This window comes from Magnolia sinica, chromosome 13 (genome assembly GCF_029962835.1).
Source record: "Magnolia sinica isolate HGM2019 chromosome 13, MsV1, whole genome shotgun sequence".
Taxonomy (NCBI): domain Eukaryota; kingdom Viridiplantae; phylum Streptophyta; class Magnoliopsida; order Magnoliales; family Magnoliaceae; genus Magnolia; species Magnolia sinica.
In genome coordinates, this window is record NC_080585.1 from 31,183,085 (window position 1) to 31,201,770 (window position 18,686).

Below are 18,686 nucleotides of genomic sequence, written 5' to 3' on the forward strand. Positions count from 1 at the left end.
CAGAATTTTATTAGGACCAAGGGGCGAAAGCTTCCAAATTTTCTTTCTTGGTACTTTCAGACTAAATTCTGCCTATATTGTAGGTGCTAGCATCCAAGTGCATCTTGTGTGCTTTATTAGATCTTTCAGCTTCTTCCTGGGAGATGCGCTTATATGCTCACCGAGTTCACACCTTCGTCTCCTGCTTTGGGTGCCAGACTAGTATTGTTTCAAAGCACCATAGGGGTCTCTTTTGAAGCTTACTAATGCTCCGTTAGATACATCTAGCCACCTAATCCTTGCAACAGAGCTTCCTGGCCTGGGATGTGGGTTCTCCTTAGTTAAGAGAGTGGGTGTCTTCTCCTCTTTTGTATTTTCTGTCCTTTATTTTCCCCCTTTGTTCTCTCCTTAACTTGAAGTGTGGGCTTTTGGTCCTCGGCCCGGGGTGTGGGGATTTTTTTCTTCCCTTTTCTTTTTGTCCACAGGGGTTCGTGCCCTCTTTTTTCTTGCATTTCTTTGGGCTTTTCCCTGAGTAAATAATAAGAGAGTCTTTCTTACTTTCCAAAATAATAATAATAATAATAATAATAATTTATTAAGGTTATAGTCCCTCGTATGATTTTCAATCTGAAAATTGTTGGAAAACATATCTGACAAGGGATTATAAAATCCTAATGTGCTTTTTTTTTTTTTTTTTAAACATTGTAAAATGCAGCCCGTGGCTTAGTGAGGTAGGCCTTTCATCCATTAGTCACCACTTTTGATGGGCTATGCTCCTGGAAATTTCATTCATAGGAAAGTATTAACTTTTTTATTGTGACCCTTGGATAAGAATGGAACGTGCCCCTACATCCCACAAACCACTCCACTCGAGCCTGTGTGAAAATGTCCCTGCATTAATCATTTCTGGTGAGAAGTCTTGAACACGAGACCTCCTATTCTGATACCATTCATGGACTGCTTATATGGTACAATTATGTGAGGGCATACAGTTTCTCACTGGAACTAAGCATGGTAATGGACCAGCTTCAAGACGGGTCTGTTTCCAAGCTCTAGCCATGCTTCAATGTAAGATATTGCAGCAACTGGCCAGAAGTCTGGCTCATTTAGTAACCAAGATTGATTATCACGCAATGATCTGATCAACTGGCTGAAATGTTAGGTCCATGCCTGACCCACAAAACCCCATCTGCGGTTTAGCCCATTTCCTGCCTTAGTTCTAAGTGGTTTAGCAACAATCCTAACTAAAAATGGTTTAGCCCAACCAACACAACAATGAAATTACTTAAGAATTACTGTCCCTGACATTGGCAATACGATACATTTCTTAGCTAAGTGCACACACAATCAAAATCAAACCTCAAGCAACAATAGTCAACAATCAACAACAACAACAACCACGACCACGATAGTGCTCACACTGTCTCACACACACACACACAAAAGTGGTTTAATAAGCTCACAAGCGTGTGAATCCTGCCATGCACATGCCATGCACGCACGACAAAATGGTCTGCATGTGTGAAATCCAAGCTTTCAATTTGGTGGAGGACACTGATTAAATTTTATGGCCTACAAAATCAAGCTATTTCACTCCTCAGGTAGGTCACAATGTAGAAAACAAATCTACGGCTGAAGCAATTCTTTCTAGCCATCCATTTGTCTTACACACCGTGGCGCAATTGAGGAGCGATATAGTTAGGCAAGGAGATCTAAACAGCGAGTCACACCTGGTGAAAGCTGAGACCTCCCACGCGGGCCATTTTGTGCACGTGTGTGGGCTTAGGAGACCTTATGAAATTACAGTACATGGTAAAAAAAAGAAAATAAAACACATGAAGAGATCACCGTGGCGGAAGCAAACGCTGGAAATGGGACTTGACGGTGTCGTCTCCGTCCCAATCTAACCCCTCCCACCATTTCCTTTCCGCCCCAATCTTCTGCAGCGAAGGTACACCATCGCGCCCTTCTTGTAGAGGCAGCAGCTTGGTGAGCTTGGGACATCCCACCACATAAATTTCTTCCAACGAATGCCAATCCAGTTGCAGTTGGTCAGCTCTTCTTTGTCCTCTTCCCCCACAGATACGCACCAGTTCTGGTAGGTCCTCTAAAATCAAATTTGTTAGTTTAGGAAGGAGACCCTCATTGTCTAACACCTCTGATATTATCTCCTCTACTCCTGGGCAGTCTATTACGCTGAGAAAGACAAGATTGGGGAGACCCCCCTTCATCTGCACGGATGAGAAAACAGTCTTCTCCAAGCCATGACAGTTCCAAAGATTCACTTTTCTCAAGTTTTGGAGTGTTACCACCATCCCCATCACCCAAATACTCTTCATGTATAGTAGATTACGAAGAATCAGGTGTTCGAGTTTGGAGAGTAGTCCATCTTGTTGCAGCAGAGTCGGTCCAGCAAACACATGCTCTAATCCGCTACATCTCCGCACGTTGACTTGTTTTAGGTTCTCCATTCTTGGCAATAAGCTAGATGGAAGTAAATGGTTTAGCATTGGGCAGCCACGCACATTCAAGAACATTAGTTTCTGAAAACATGTGGCAGGAAGTGATCCCTCATCATCAGACACCACTTTCTCTAGCTTTTTAAGGTAAGATAATTCCAACTCCCGTAAATTATGTAACGTAATTTCCTGAGACTCCTTTGGACTCAAAATGCATTCCATATCTTTGCAGCTGTATATGTAAAGATATTCCAGACTTTGGAACCCTTCAATCCCACTAAATGTCTTTAGTCCCTCTTGAAAACATAACCTTAATCTCGTCGTATGTGCCAAGAATGTCCTAAACGACTCAGGGATATGATTGCAACAAGTAAGCACCATCCCTCCATTGCATTCGTAGCTGTTTTCCATATTGATTCTGAAATGAACTTCGTCGTTCTTAGTGACTTTGAATGCAATTTCTTCGTAACCTGATTGGTACATGCAGAAAAGAAATTTCTTTAGGTTTGCCCAAATTTTAAGCTGAGCATACTCTTTCATGAAACGGTCAACATCCGCAATCCAGATAAACAAACAGGACAGCTTTGTCAAAGATGCCACTTCAGACAAGGTAGCATTGCTGCTGCTGCTGCTGCTGCTGCTGCTTGCATCTTCCCCTTCAACCTCCCACTTGCTAAAGCTGTTGTACATCTTCAATTCTTCCAAACGAGTCAACCTTGATATGATGGCACGTGGTACAATTGCTAGATTCTTAGTATGTGATATGTTCAATCTCTTAAGGCTGACCAATTCCCCAATTTCTTCTGGCAACTCATGCAAGTCTTTGTTATAGGAAAGATCAAGGGATTCAAGCTGGTTCAGTCCCTCAAGTGGCGACAGACATCCCTTTTCTTTAAATCTGCAATTACTCAAATGAAGCACCTGTAAGTTCTTCAGGTTTGACAGCGATGATGGCAGCCTGCTAATAGAAGTTTGGCTTAGATCCAAAACCCGAAGGGCTTTTGGACCTTTCAAAAACCAATCTGGTATTTCGCTCAACTTCCGATTTTCTCCCATTAGCAATGTTAGCAGTTCAGGGCAACACATCCCTTCCTGCAACTCCTCTGTTTCACTCCGGAGGAGAGAAATCCTCTTGTATTCACCCCACTTTTTCCCTTGTGGCAAGCCTTTCAATCCTACACCAGCTCTTGCCAAGGATTTATATTCTTCATCATCTTTTGATGCAATATAAATGGCAACATCTCTAACCACATCGTGCATCTTTACAAACCTTTTGTCATCACCTTCTAATAACAAACAAGAAGCTTTGAGTTGTTCAACCCAATAGTGCCCTTTGTTCATTGTTTCCTCCAAACTTTCAGCATCTCCCAGAAAGCCTTCCCCTTTCCAATATCCGATCATGCCATCCACATCAATGTTATAGTCTTCAGGAAACAGGCAGCAAAACAAGAAGCCAGGTTTCAACTCAGGGAGTAGACGGTCGTAGCTTACTTTGATGGACTGGTACACCTTACCTTCCATGCCTTCGATTTCGCTTGGGGCAGACTCTTTCAGTTGTGAAAGTACATACTTCCACACCCTAAGATCTCTCACACATCTGAGCGCCCTTCCTAGTGTTACAATTGCGAGAGGAAGACCACCGCATTCTTCAAGAACCTTCCTTGCCACTGTACACAGTGAAGGGTCATCAACAACATCACCTGCCTTTTCTTTGAATAATTTCCATGAATCTTCATTTGAGAGCACCCTTACCATGACGTTAACTTGGGTTTCCATCTGTCTGCAGACAACTTCTCTTCGTGTGGTGAATAAAATTTTACAACCCTCGGGGAGATTATCACATGGAATTCCTACATCGGCAAGTTCAAGTCGCTCCCATAAATCATCTAATATGATAAGGAATTTCTTCTTCATCAATGCATTCTGTATGGTATTTGCTCTAGAGAATTCAGAATTTTCACTGTTGCTGAGCCCATTCCCAAGGTTCAGACCCAAGTTCCCTGCAATGTCACCTTGGACCCTTTTTAAGTCCACGTCTTTGGAAACAATCACCATTATGACTTTATCGAAACGTTCAGAGCCTTTCATCTGATTGTTCACATTTTTCACGAGGGTAGTTTTACCAACTCCCGCCATGCCCCACACACCAATTATTTTGATATTATCATTATTTAAAGCATCTGTGACATCTTTCATAGCTAGTTCTGCTGATGTTAGACCCGCGATCGATGGAGTATCCTGGTTTATGACTGTCTGAAGGGGAGAGGCCGTTGTCACCCTCTCAAATGTTCTTTCTTTGAGGTGCGTACTGATGCTCTCCTCCATCTGTTTTGCCTGCTTGCTTATACTGTAACGCCATATCAGATTTGGACAACACAGGCATCTCTTGTTTTGTCCTGCTCCCTCCTGGATCCTATTTGCTGCTTCTTCCATGAGAACTGCCCGTGTTAGCCACAGAGTAACTTCCACGGTTTCTTCTTCGCCTTTGGAGCAGCCGGTCCTTACCAAATTCTGTATGGAACTTTTCTTCGCCACTAGTTCTTCACAGCAGTCTTTCAAATCGTTAACATTGTCATTTAAATGAACAAGATAGCCCATATGTTTCTTAAGACAATTGCATAAACACTTTCCAATTTCCACGATGACTGAGGGCACTGCTTCCATTTCCTATTCAACACAAATGACATTATAAACAATAACCATCAGGTTTGAGATATTGCATAAGGAGTTGGTTGTGCCTGTGTCATGACTGATGATCACCAGCTTGTCACCCCATTGGGCTGCATGCTGATGGTCTGATGACCAACAACATTCCTTCACTACATACTATATATGGGTCATTATAAAGAACTTACGAATGGATCATTCTGACCATCATTATATGCAGATGAATGTAGAAATGAAAAGAAAGTTTTTGATGGCTCACATCCAACTTCAAAAGTCAAGGGTCTGGATTGTTTTTTAAGTGACATTATTCTACAATAGCTCATTTATATCAGCACTTAGAAGATGGGTTGTTCAAATCATAAGATCAACATGTGGGCCCTGAGGTGCAGCCCATGCTCACCTTCCTGAGGCGGAACAATTCTTTTTTATTTTATTTTATTTTATTTTAAAGATGGGTGTTAGCGATGGAAAGGGAATGATATTTGTTCCTTTGATGACTAAAGATTCTAAAAGCTAAGGACCCATCAGCTAGAGTCCCTGACGACTGTGCGGTGCATAAGCTGAGTTTTGTGGTGCCCATCTAAACATTAAGGAATAAATTGGTAGATGCCTAAAATTGAGTTCACCTTGTTTTAATTAATGGTAATTATGTATTAGAGATTTTGTTGTTAACATGAATCCATTATGTAGTAGACGAAACTTTGGAGTTGCAAAATTCTGCTTTAGAGTTTGAGTGGCATTAGCGCTTACAGTCAGAAGTCTTGATCCCAACGGAGCAGATAAAAAACTGTTATTTATTTATTTTTAATTTTTTACAGATGCACTCACACTCCACACACACTCACGCACTCACACCACAATGGGATTTCAGCACAATGGGTACTCGAACCCATGACCTCGTGTTGAAACTCTTGTGAGTGTACCACTGAGGTAGTTGATGGCTAGATTGACATGGGTAATTTGGATGATCTGTTCTGGGACCTGGGGTCGGCAGCGATGATCCCCTCAAGGGCAGCATGTTTTAGGTCATGAAGGGTATGGAAGCTGCCGACAACATGAAGAATCAGGATAGGATTTTTTATTTGTCATAATCTTCACAATCTGACAATCAAGATTTGTTACTTGATTGTGATTCATTTTTTAATTTGTTTCCAAGGGGGCAAATACCAAAATCCTTGGTTTTTTTTTTTAATAAGTGGTGAAGTCAAGAACTGTGGTGACGAGCTAAATTCTAGAGGATTGAATCATAAGATGGGTTCAATGTTTGAAATATTGGTATCACATTACGTATCACACCCTTGGGATACAGATTCATATAGGTTATCGCATGGGATATATCGGTTGTATCGCATAATGTATCGCCGTTGTTGGGAACATGAGGAAACATTAGAAATTAGTTGAATTTTTCAACAAAATTTCAGTGATTGTTAAAAAAGACATTAATACATACAAATCAAAACATTATAAAAACAAGTGCACATAATAGGTTTGCTTTGTATGGGATCCTAATCTGTGTTGTCTAACTAAATTAATGCAAGTATATTTAAAGTCGATTTATATAATTTATAAATGTAAGAAGACGTGTGGAAACACAAATAATACATTTAAAGGCAAAATAAGAATTACTAGATTAGGTTACATACATGTTTCATTTTGATTTTGATTTTGGTTTTTTTTTTTCAAATTTCCATAACTTGTTCTTTCTCCTCCAAATATCAAATTCGAAGTTCCAATCCATTATTTTTCATGCCGTTCAAAACATGAAAAATCATGGATTTGTAACAATTTGACAATGATTTAACATGATTTACAGAAAAAAAAAGATCGAAAAAAATAAAATAAAAATGCTCACCGGATTGAACACGTGGGATATATCCCACTACTTGTATGTTTCATATCGCACAGGTGGGATACTAGATATATCGTGGGATATATCGGCCGATATCGTCGATATTTAAAACACTGAATGGGTTACACGAAAAAAAAAAAAAAACGATACGCTACCCAAAAACATCCAAATTCACATGAAGCCTATTTGATGATTATACATTGGCTAGATATTCTTGTGAATGCATGTTGAGAGTTTGTACGTTGGACAGTTAGGGGATACCATATACATACAATGGGCCCACAATTTTTTACTCTACCACTTTTTTTAAACAAAAATAATTGAATGCATTCTTGTAATTGGATACCATATACATACAATGGGCCCACAATTTTTTTCTCTACCACTTTTTTTTAAACAAAAATAATTGAATGCATTCTTGTAATTGCTCTATTTGAAAAGCATCTCCGAGTAATTTTCATTCCTTGAGACATTATTATGTAAAATCCCAACTCCTGAAGAATTTTTCATTAAAAATCCCTTGTTATTATGAGTAGAGTTGTACATGAGTCAAATTAGCTCGGTCAGCTAGCTCGACTCGACTCAGAAAAGCTCGAAATTGGATTTAAACCGAGTTGAGTTGGTTTTTGGAGCTCGAAAACATTTCGAGTTGAGTTTGAGTTTGCCCAAGCTTGACTCAACTTGGCTTGAATTGACTCGAATCGAATTGACTCATTGACTTGGTTATTTTTATCTTGATGCTGCTCACCAAGTGTTTGATGAAATGACTCAACTAAATGTTGTTTCAGATGTGTACATTCTCCGCAGAATCGGCTGGTGGCGAGGAAAGAATGGATACAAAACAAATCAATATATAAAAAATTACACTATAGAACTGCCCTCATATTTTGTTTTTTATGCTGCTTGATGAGTGTTTGATGAAATACATGTGAAGTGTTGTTACTGTTTTGCATTATGTGAGAGATTGAAGATGCATTATATGTGTTTGAGAAAATGTCTCACATGCTTGAATTCAGCTCGAACTGGCTCAAGCTACTGACCGAATCGAACCGAACCGAGCTGGCCAGTCAAGCTCGAAGATCGAGCCAAGCTGAGTTTGAGCTGGGGTTAACTGATGGCCAAGCTGAGCCGAGCTGTACCAAGCTCGACTCGGTTCAACTCGCATACAGCTTTAATTATGAGGTTTGTTATGCTGGGACGCTTGTACAATCCATCTCATCTCCACGGCATTGCACATGCCAAAATGTTAGCCGATTGTAGCCAATATGCTGATCGGTTAGCCATTTTGAGGGTGGCCTATTGATTTGATAGGAAAATTTTATCATCCATCTAGAGGACAGTTTCATTATTGTGGCCACTGATTACTTTACCAAATGGATAGAAACAAAACCTATGATGAGAATCGGTCATCAAGAGATTATTGAGTTCATTGATACTCATATAATTCTCATATTTAGAATTCATGAAACGATCATGATGGGCCAAGGTGCACCTTTTTCATCTAAAGAAGTCAAAGCGATGATTGATCAATATAAAATTAAACTGTTACTCATCATCTTATTATGCTCAGACCATCAACCAGGCCAAGGATAGTAACATGGTCATTAAGAATATTTTGCGCAAGATAATTAACGAGAATCCCAAAGAATGACATATTAAATTATTGGAAGCTTGTTGGGCTTATTTAAATTCGTTTCGAACGAGTACATGGATGAGTCCATTTAGGCTCACGTATGAACATAATGTTGTGTTGCCTTTGGAGGTGATTGTGCCATTATTAAGGGTGGCTTATTAGGCTAGTTTGACCCCAGCCAAGTTCACGGAGGCTATGTTGCTCAAACTCAAGAACTTAGATAAAATACAATTGAAGGCGTTGTATTCTATTGTATCCAACAAAGCTAAGGGTCACTTGAGTGTATAATAAGAAAGTGAAAAAGAAGGCTTTTGGAGATGATAGTATGGTTTGGAAACTAATATTGCCTTTCGGAACTAAGGATGCCTAGTTCTGCAAATGGTCGCTCACTTGCAATGGATCATTTACAGTGGTAAATGTTCTCCATAGAGGAGCTTATATCTTTCGCGATATGGATGGAAAGATCGCCAAAAATCCTATAAATAGTCAAATTTTAAAGGTATATCATCTCAGTTTATGAAAGATATGAAAACATTGGGCCAAATAATAACTAGATTAATCATGAAGAATATATAAAAGACCAAAATAGGTCATAAGATAGAAATAAAAGGTATATATATATATATATATATATATATATATATATATAGAGAGAGAGAGAGAGAGAGAGAGTGGTGGTCTCATGCGCACGTAACCCCCTTTGGTTGGGAAGACAGCAGCCACTCCGCCCATTATAGCCCGACATGCTAAAATTAGCCATTAGGCTTGCTTAGAGGGTAGAGCTGGGGTGTGCTCCATCATATTGTATTCATGGAATCCACTCCGCCCATTATAGCCAGACATGCTACAATTAGCCAGTAGGCTCATCAATCAGTCGGATTCATGATTTAAGTGTGCCAAACAAAGAAAACAGTGGAGAAGGGAATAACTACCATTGAAATTGTACTGTGCCTACTGATGTTTATGTGAAATCCACTCCAACCAGTATCCACCCTGTGAAGATCCATACATGTGAACCAAATTTTATGCCTGTAAGTGATTTATGTGGCCCCACACTGAGTGAAACAGTTTGGATGGCAGGCATCCCCTTCACTGTTTCCGCTAACATGGCCCACCATGAATTATAAATGAGGATGATGTTTGAACCCTATTACCAAATTGTCATCACAGGCCGCCATATATTTAGAGTGGATTTCACTTACAAATCACATTGGGCCACCCCCACCCGTCCCTCAGTATTCCCACCCATCTCTGCATGTTGACCAGACGGCCTGCAAGCAGTAACTTCTGCTAGTAGGTGCTGGAAGTATAACGTGGGCCCCACCATAATATATGTATATTTTATCCACCGTCCATCCCTTTTTTCATATCATTTTAGGGCATGACCCCAAACATGAGAAAGATCCAACTCTCAAGTGGACCACACCACAGGAAAAGGTGGTAATTAAATGACCACCATTAAAAATTTTCCCAGAGGGCTTACAAGTTTTCTATCAAGCTGATATTTGTTTTTTTTTTCCCTTCATCCACGTTTGTATATGACTTAATTAATATAGTCGACCTAGGAAGTTTTTAATGTTGGGCGTTCTATCACCACCGTTTTCATGCCGTGTGGTCCATCTGACATTTGGATCTGGCTCAATTTTTAGCTCATGCTGTAAAATGAGATGATAGAATAGATGGACAGCTTGGATAAAACAAGTACATTATTTTGGGGCCATGACCACCAACTAGCAATCCATGGGGATGAAGTCACCCAAATCCCTTATTCAGGCGGGTAATATGAGTAGAAACAGTGCACAGGGGCACTCACCATCCAAATGTTTTCACTTGGTGTGGCCTACGTAAATCACCCATGGGTCTAAATATTTTCCCCAGCAGGCATTTTCAAAATCAGCTAATGGTTGGAGTGGATTTCATGTATATATCAAGGTATGCCATGTAAAGATTCAATAATAGGCATTCACTCTCCCATTGTTTCTGGTAGTGTGGCTCAGTTAAATCACAAATATTCCTGTTTTATTAACCTTACTACTAAATTTATATTACAAATCAAATGATTGGAGTAGATTTCATGAACTTATCATGGTGAGGCCCACTTCATCCAACCCAGCCCTACCCATCCAAGTGAGTCAGCATAGGAGTGCACAATGCATCTACATTAGGGTGCGCAAGAGACCACCAATCTCTCTCTCTCTCTCTCTCTCTCTCTCTCTCTCTCTCTCTCTCTCTATATATATATATATATATATATATATAACAACATAAATAGAGAGAAAAAATAGAGACCCGACCAAAAGAGCAGGTCAAGTATGAGTAGCCTTGATTGCCTACATTAGACTGTCTGGATCAATGATTAAATTTATTACTTTAATCATCCTTTCTCAATATAATTAATTTGGAGCATCCATTTTCCTAACGATAGATCTAATGATTAAAGTCACCTTAAGAAAAATGATTTTTAAATCCATTCTATTGGGCATTAGACTTTCTAGATCGATGATTAAATTTATTACTTTAATCAATCTAGATCATTAATTTTCTTGGTCATTTATCAAATGGTTAGTATTACCTATTGAAAGGTTTCTTGAGGGTTATTGTCATTGAGTGTGTAGCACAGCTAATAGACAGCCAAATTAATGCTCAAACATTTTCTAGTATAATAATTTTGAATTTTCCATTTTTTCATCCATTGATCAAATTGTTAGAATCACCTTATGAATTCACCCAAGCCTTATGGTCAATCAAAAGTGGAGCATGCATGATAGATGTCTACACCAGTTATCAAACTTTTCTCAACATAATTAATTTGGAGCATCCATTTTCCCAACGATAGATCTGATGATTAAAGTCACCTTATAAAAAATGATTTTTAAATGTACATTCTATTGGGCATTAGACTTTCTAGATCAATGATTAAATTTATTACTTTAATCAATCTAGACCATAAATTTTCTTGGTCATTTATCAAATGCTTAGCATTACCTAATGAAGCGTTTCTTTAGGGTTATTGTCATTTGACTGTGTAGCATAGCTAATAGACAGCCAAATTAATGCTCAAACATTTTCTGGTATAATAATTTTGAATTTTCCATTTTTCCATTTATTGATCAAATGGTTAGAATTATCTTATCAATTCACCCAAGCCTTATGGCTAATCAAAAGTGGAGCATGCATGATAGATGTATACACCAATTATCAAACTTTTCTCAACATAATTAATTTGGAGCATCCATTTTCCCAATGATAGATTTGATGGTTAAAGTCACCTTATAAAAAATGATTTTTAAATCCATTCTATTGGGCATTATATTTTCTAGATCAATGATTAAATTTATTACTTTAATCAATCTAGACCATTAATTTTCTAGGTCATTTATCAAATGGTTAGTATTACCTATCAAAGCATTTCTTGAGAGTTATTGTCATTGGACTGTGTAGCATATCTAATAGACAACCAAATTAATGCTCAAACATTTTCTAGTATAATAATTTTGAATTTTCCATTTTCCCATCCATGGATCAAATGGTTAGAATCACCTTATCAATTCACCCAAGGCCTATGGTCAATCAAAAGTGGAGCATGCATGATAGATGTCTATACCAATTATCAAACCTTTCTCAACATAATTAATTTGGAGCATCCATTTTCCTAACGATAGATCTGATGGTTAAAGTCACCTTATAAAAAATGATTTTTAAATCCATTCTATTGGGCATTAGACTTTCTAGATCAATGATTAAATTTATTACTTTAATCAATCTAGACCATTAATTTTCTTGGTCATTTATCAAATGGTTAGTATTACCTATTGAAGCGTTTCTCATAAGGTTATTGTCATTCAGCTGTGTAGCATAGCTAATAGACAGCTAAATTAATGCTCAAACATTTTCTAATATAATAATTTAAAATTTTCATTTTCCCATCCATTGATCAAATGGTTAAAATCACCTTACCAATTCACCCAAGGCATATGGTGAATCAAAAGTGGAGCATACATAATAGATGTCTACACCAATTATCAAACCTTTCTCAACATAATTAATTTGGAGCATTCATTTTCCTAACGATAGGTCTGATGGTTAAAGTCACCTTATCAAAAATGATTTTCATCCAAACACTAATTCAAAAAAAAAAAAAAAAAAAATCAGAGAGGAGGAAAGATAGAGAAACAGTAAAATTGTTCATCAAAAGACTATTTGAAAAAATAAAATTAAATTAAAAGAGAGAACCATAGAGGAGGAAAGATCGAGAAAGGACCGTACCTCAGTTTGAGAATAGAGAATATAGATAGGGAAGAAACTAAGATGGGTGAAAAATGTTACAAATAGCAATGATTGAGCTTGGTAGTTTGTTTTGGAAAGTAGGGAATGACTTGAGAGCGGATTAGGTGAGACCCTGGCTTCACCCGGGAAGTTGCAGCCCTTACCGTGGAGCCCACCTTGATTCATGTATTATGTATCCATACTGTCCATCTGTTTTTTCAGATCATTTTAGTTCATTATTCCAAAAATAGATCAGATCCAATTATCAGGTGGACCATACCATAAGAAGCAGTGGTGATTGACCGTTCTACCATTAAAAACTTCTTAGGGAGCAGATTAATGTTTCTGTGGTTTTTATTTACCATCTAATCTGTTGATAAGGTCACATAAGCCTGGATGAGGGAAGAAAACAAATATAAGCTTGATCCAAAACTTCTATGGGCCATTAATGGTCAGTTGATCACTGTTTCTTATGGTATAGTCCATGTGATAATTGGATCTGCTTCGATTTTGGGTTAATGTCCTAAAATGATCTAAAAAAATGAAAGGACGGTGTGGATACATAATAAATACATCAATATGGGCCCCACGTTAAGGTCCACACCGTATTGGGTGCGACCGGACCGCTCTCGAATAAGTCTTGCCATGCCCTATTGCCTGAGATAACATAGACAGAGAAGCGGATCACTACGCTTAGCGTACTGAGTGAACTCTTTGAGGTCCACCATGATTTATGTATTTTATCCGCTCCGTCCATCCATTTTACCAGATAATTTTAGGGCTTGGGCCCAATACCGAAGCATATAAAATGTTCAAATGGACCACATTACAACACTACAGAAAACAGTTGAATTGAACGTCCACCGTAGACAATTTCTTGGGGGCTGCAGAAGTTTTGGATCAAGCTTATTTTTGTGTTTTCCCTTCATCCATGTCTCCATGATCTTATGTACAGAATGGATGACAAATAAACATCACTGTGGGTCCTAGCAAGGTTTCGAGGGTGGAAATCATTATTCCCACTGTTTCCTATGGTATTATTCAATTGATCTCTGGGTATGCTTCAATTTTGCGCTAAACCCCTTAAATTAGATGAAAAAATGGATGGACTGTGTGGATAGACTACATACATTCAAGGTGGGCCCAACTGAGTTTACTCAGTGAGATAAGAGCCTACGCAATCCAATTTCATTATGAGCGTGTCCCAGTCCAGCCGTGGGACTTTATACTCAACCCAAAATGCGCCCTGGTCTAACCCACCTGGCTCAGCCCAAAGCAGCCTGAAACCAACACTGTTCATAGTAAAGGAGAATATCCAGGCACTCTTGCATAATATTATTATTATTATTATTATTTTTTTCTTTATTGACTTTACTTGACTTGCTTTTAGCACCGTGGTCGGCTGTGAAGAAAACGCAATAACGTAGGAGGTGGATATCCTGTGGAAGCCTTTGACAGGAAGTTTCTAGGTGGGGTCCATCGTGATGTTTACGAGAAATCTATCCCATTTATACGTTTTGTGAGATCATTTTAGTACTTGAGACCAAAAATGAGAAGGATACAATACTCAGGTGGGCCGCCCTAAAGGAAAAGGTGGGTAAGGAAATTCCTACCGTTGAAACTTCCCTGTGTTGACAGTGATTTTTACATGCCATCCGTTCCGTTTATAACGTCATTCCTACTGAGAGAAACTGAAAACACAAATATTAGCCCGATTCAAAACTTCTTTGGTCCCATGAATATTTCAACTGTGGACGTTCAATCCTCACGTTTTCGGCCCACTTGAGTATTGGATCTGGATCGTTTTTGGTCCCATGTCCTAAAATGATCTAAAAAACGGATGGACGGGGTGGATTTCTCACAAACATCACGGAGGAGCCCACCTAGGTTTTCAGCGCAGTAACCTCCTGCGGAAGGCTTTCCCAGAAAATCCGCCGGCAATCATTTTTGGACATATGTATAATTTCCCTTCCAGCTTCCATTGGGCTGGATTGGCACTCGATATTGTGGAAATCAATCCTAAATTGATATGATGCTAACGTCAGCAATCTATGTACATGTGTATCCATGATGCTCTGATACTTTACAATAATCATATTTTTGTGTCATCCAATCTATTTATCCGATAAAATCATAGTAATATTCCAAAAACTCAAGAGGGCCATGCTACATGAAACAAGAGTTACGCAGGAATGACGTGCTGAGGTCGATTACCATATTCCTCGATCAATAAACGCCTTGAATCCATTATATATATATATATATATATATTCGAATATCCTGAGAATTTTAATTAATAAATAGATACCCAAAATAAACAAGTTTAGCATGGTTAAATAACTTTAAACAAACTCTAAAACTAATTAAAACACTTCTAATCAAATAAAAAAATAAATTCTGAAAAACGCATAAATTTTCGCCGTTTGTCGATCTATCGTCAGCCGGTCGAATATGCCACCTCATCCAAAGTGCGATGTTTATGCTGCTGCTTGTGTCTTCTCCTTCAACCTCCCACTTGCTAAAGCTGTTCAACATCTTCAACCACCCACGAAGTACAATTGCTAGTTTCTCTGTAAATGACAAGTTCAATCTCCTAAGGCTGACCAGTTCCCCAATTTCATCTGGCAGCTCATGCAAGTCTTTGTTACAGCAAAGATCAAGGGATTCAATCTGGTTCAGTCCCACAAGTGGTGACAGACAACCCTTTGTTTCAAACCTGCAACTACTCAAATAAAGCACCTATTAAGTTCTTCAGTTCTGACAGTGACGTTGGCAGCCTACTAATAGAAGTTTTGCTTAGATCCAAAACCCGAAGGGCTTTTGTCCCTTTCAAAAACCAACCTGGTATTTCGCTCAACTTCAGATTTTCTCCCATTAGCAATATTAGCAGTTTAGGGCAACACATCCCTTCCTGCAATTCCTGTTTCACTCTGGAAGAGAGAAATCCTTGTATTCACCCTACTTTTTCCCTTGTGGCAAGCCTTTCAAATCCTACACCAGCTCTTGCCAAGGATTTATATTCTTCATCATCTTTTGACAAAATATAAATGGCAACATCTCTAAACACATCGTGCATCTTTACAAACCTTTTGCCCTTACATTCCAATAAAAAACAAGAAGCTTTGAGTTGTTAAACCCATTAGTATCATTTGTCCATTGTTTCCTCCAAACTTAATTTCAGCATCTCCCAGAAAGCCTTCCCCCTTCCAATATCTGATCATGTCATCCACATCAATATTATAGTCTTCAGGAAATAGGCAGCAAAACAAGAAGCCAGGTTTCAACTCAGGGAGCAGACGGTTGTAGCTTACTCTGATGGACTGGTAGACCTTGTCCTTCATGCCCTCCATATCGCTTGGGCAGACTTTTTCAGTCCGGATAGTACATCCACACCCTAAGATCGTTCACACCTCTTGAGTGCCCTTCCAAGTGTTATGATTGTGAGAGGTAGACCACCACATTCTAATCAAACAAAGTAACACAAAAAATAAAATAAAAATGACCAAAGTAGGTTGTATGGTGGCTTCCCCGACAGCTTTTGGCCGTCAGTGAATCACAATTAGCAGGCAGGAAAAGCAAGGGTTATTAACCCTTGTTTTATCTACGGCACAAAGCGATAATGCATGGTGAATAAGAAAGTTATAAGAGATGAAACCTTACCGATTCAAATTCCAAGAGAAAAACCTAGCTTTTTCTCTCTCCAAAATCCTCTCAAATCCTTGAGCACATCTAATCTTAACCACAATCCTCTGATTACATCCATACATATAAAAGGTAAAATGAAAATATAAACAAACTGCACAAAAATGTTCAAAATTGTGCAATCCATCGATTTGTTTATTCGACCGGTCGAGATGCATCGATTGGTCAAGTTGACTTGTCGAATAGAGTTTTCGACAAAAATAGTCCAGAGAATTTTACAAAAAGAATCGAATATCTTTGATATCTATCGACCTATTGATCAGACCATTGACTGATCAATGGCACATGTTTCAACATACATTTGAGGCATATGATTTTCAACAATCTCTACCATGACTCTAATATTTATGCTGCAACATACCATGTTTCGATCCTCAATATCTACTTCGTGTCTATCACAACTCTACAATCATCGCTTCTCGTGCACACTCCTTTACTCTATCCTTGCCAGACTTAGAGAAGTGTTGAGTGGAAAATATTGCATATTTTCCTCCATCTATATCTTGGTTTTATGAACATTATACTGCTTATTGTTATGTTTTACTCATGTTTGTATTGTAAGGTGAATTTGAGAGCTTAGAATAAAAAGTGGAATTAATCAAACAAAGTAACACAAAAAATAAAATAAAAATGACCAAAGTAGGTTGTATGGTGGCTTCCCCAACAGCTTTTGGCCGTCAGTGAATCACAATTAGCAGGCAGGAAAAGCAAGGGTTATTAACCCTTGTTTTATCTACGGCACAAAGCGATAATGCATGGTGAATAAGAAAGTTATAAGAGATGAAACCTTACCGATTCAAATTCCAAGAGAAAAACCTAGCTTTTTCTCTCTCCAAAATCCTCTCAAACCCTTGAGTACATCTAATCTTAACCACAATCCTCTAATTACATCCATATATATAAAAGGTAAAATGAAAATATAAACAAACCGCACAAAAATGTTCAAAATTGTGCAATCCATCGATTTGTTTATTCGACCGGTCGAGATGCATCGATTGGTCAAGTCGACTTGTCAAATAGAGTTTTCGACAAAAATAGTCCAGAGAATTTTACAAAATGAATCGAATATCTTCGATATCCATCGACTTGTCGATCAGACCATCGACTGATCAATGGCACATGTTTCAACATACATTTGAGGCATATGATTTTCAACAATCTCTACCATGACTTTAATATTTATACTGCAACATATCATGTTTCGATCCTCAATATCTACTTTGTCTCTATCATAACTCTACAATCATCACTTCTCGTGCACACTCCTTTACTCTATCCTTGCCAGACCTAGAGAAGTGTTGAGTGGAAAATATTTCATATTTTCCTCCATCTATATCTTGGTTTTATGAACCTGCTTACTGTTATGTTTTACTCATGTTTGTATTGTAAGGTGAATTTGAGAGCTTAGAATAAAAACAATGTTAAAAGTGTGGATTTAATGCTCAAGAATCACCAAGGCAAATAATGGACTTTTGGAAATCAAGATTAAAGATTTCAAGACCTCAAGAGTCAAGAAAATTAAGTGGAAATGGAAGTGTAGAAATTCGCAGGATTTGAGCTTAGATGACATCGAAGCTGTCATCGAAGCCAGCAAAGAGTTTAGATGACATCGAAGAATTACAGGAAAATCATGTTGGTTACTAGACAAATTGGATACAGTCTTCGATGACATCAAAGATGTTGTCGAAGCTAGTCTTAGATGACATTGAAGGCTGCTCGATGTCATCGAAGTGTTTATGCGGAGCCTACGCGGAGTGAGAAAATTTGAGGCAGTTTTCAAATTTTTTAAACCAGTTTAAAGGAGGGAGTTCCCCACTTACAAATAGGGCTTCCCATGGCATTCCTAAATATCATTCAAAGCATTCAAGGACAAGATCTAGGGTTTTTAGATCTTTACTAGTTTTTTTTAGATATTTATTTATTTATTTATTTTCTTTCTTGTTGCTTTTCTATTCTGTAATTTTGTTACGTTTTTTTAGTTCCCTCTAGCCCAAGCTAGAAGGGAAGCACATTGGTTTAATGATATCATAAATTATGATGAATGATTTTTTTAATGATGAGATGAATGATGTATGTATGTTATCAATTATCTAGGTTTAGATTTTTTATCCTCATGTGAGATCCATATGTT

General features: G+C 38.2%; 1 protein-coding gene and 1 long non-coding RNA gene across 2 annotated transcripts; one reads left to right on the forward strand and one right to left on the reverse strand.

Moving 5' to 3' along the window:
• Positions 1–1,258: 1,258 nt before the first annotated feature.
• LOC131223454 (disease resistance protein At4g27190-like) lies at positions 1,259–13,054 on the reverse strand. Its single transcript, XM_058218883.1, has 2 exons — positions 12,854–13,054; positions 1,259–5,105 (listed from the first exon to the last, which is right to left on the reverse strand). Exons 1-2 carry the CDS (start codon positions 13,037–13,039, stop codon positions 1,824–1,826), a joined length of 3,468 nt encoding a protein of 1,155 aa, XP_058074866.1. The 5' UTR covers positions 13,040–13,054; the 3' UTR covers positions 1,259–1,823.
• Positions 1,937–7,958, forward strand: LOC131223455 (uncharacterized). Its single transcript, XR_009160459.1, has 3 exons — positions 1,937–2,077; positions 2,167–2,585; positions 7,743–7,958. It is a non-coding gene; the product is annotated as an uncharacterized LOC131223455 (long non-coding RNA).
• Positions 13,055–18,686: the final 5,632 nt, after the last annotated feature.

Bases quoted from the DNA above. Each gene is read 5' to 3' on its own strand.
- LOC131223454 (XM_058218883.1), bottom strand. From the start codon at position 13,039: ATGAATCAAGGTGGGCTCCACGGTAAGGGCTGCAACTTCCCGGGTGAA. The intron at 5,106-12,853 runs GTACGGTCCTTT...TGTGTTGAATAG, and splicing joins TTCTCTATTCTCAAACTGAG to GAAATGGAAGCAGTGCCCTC.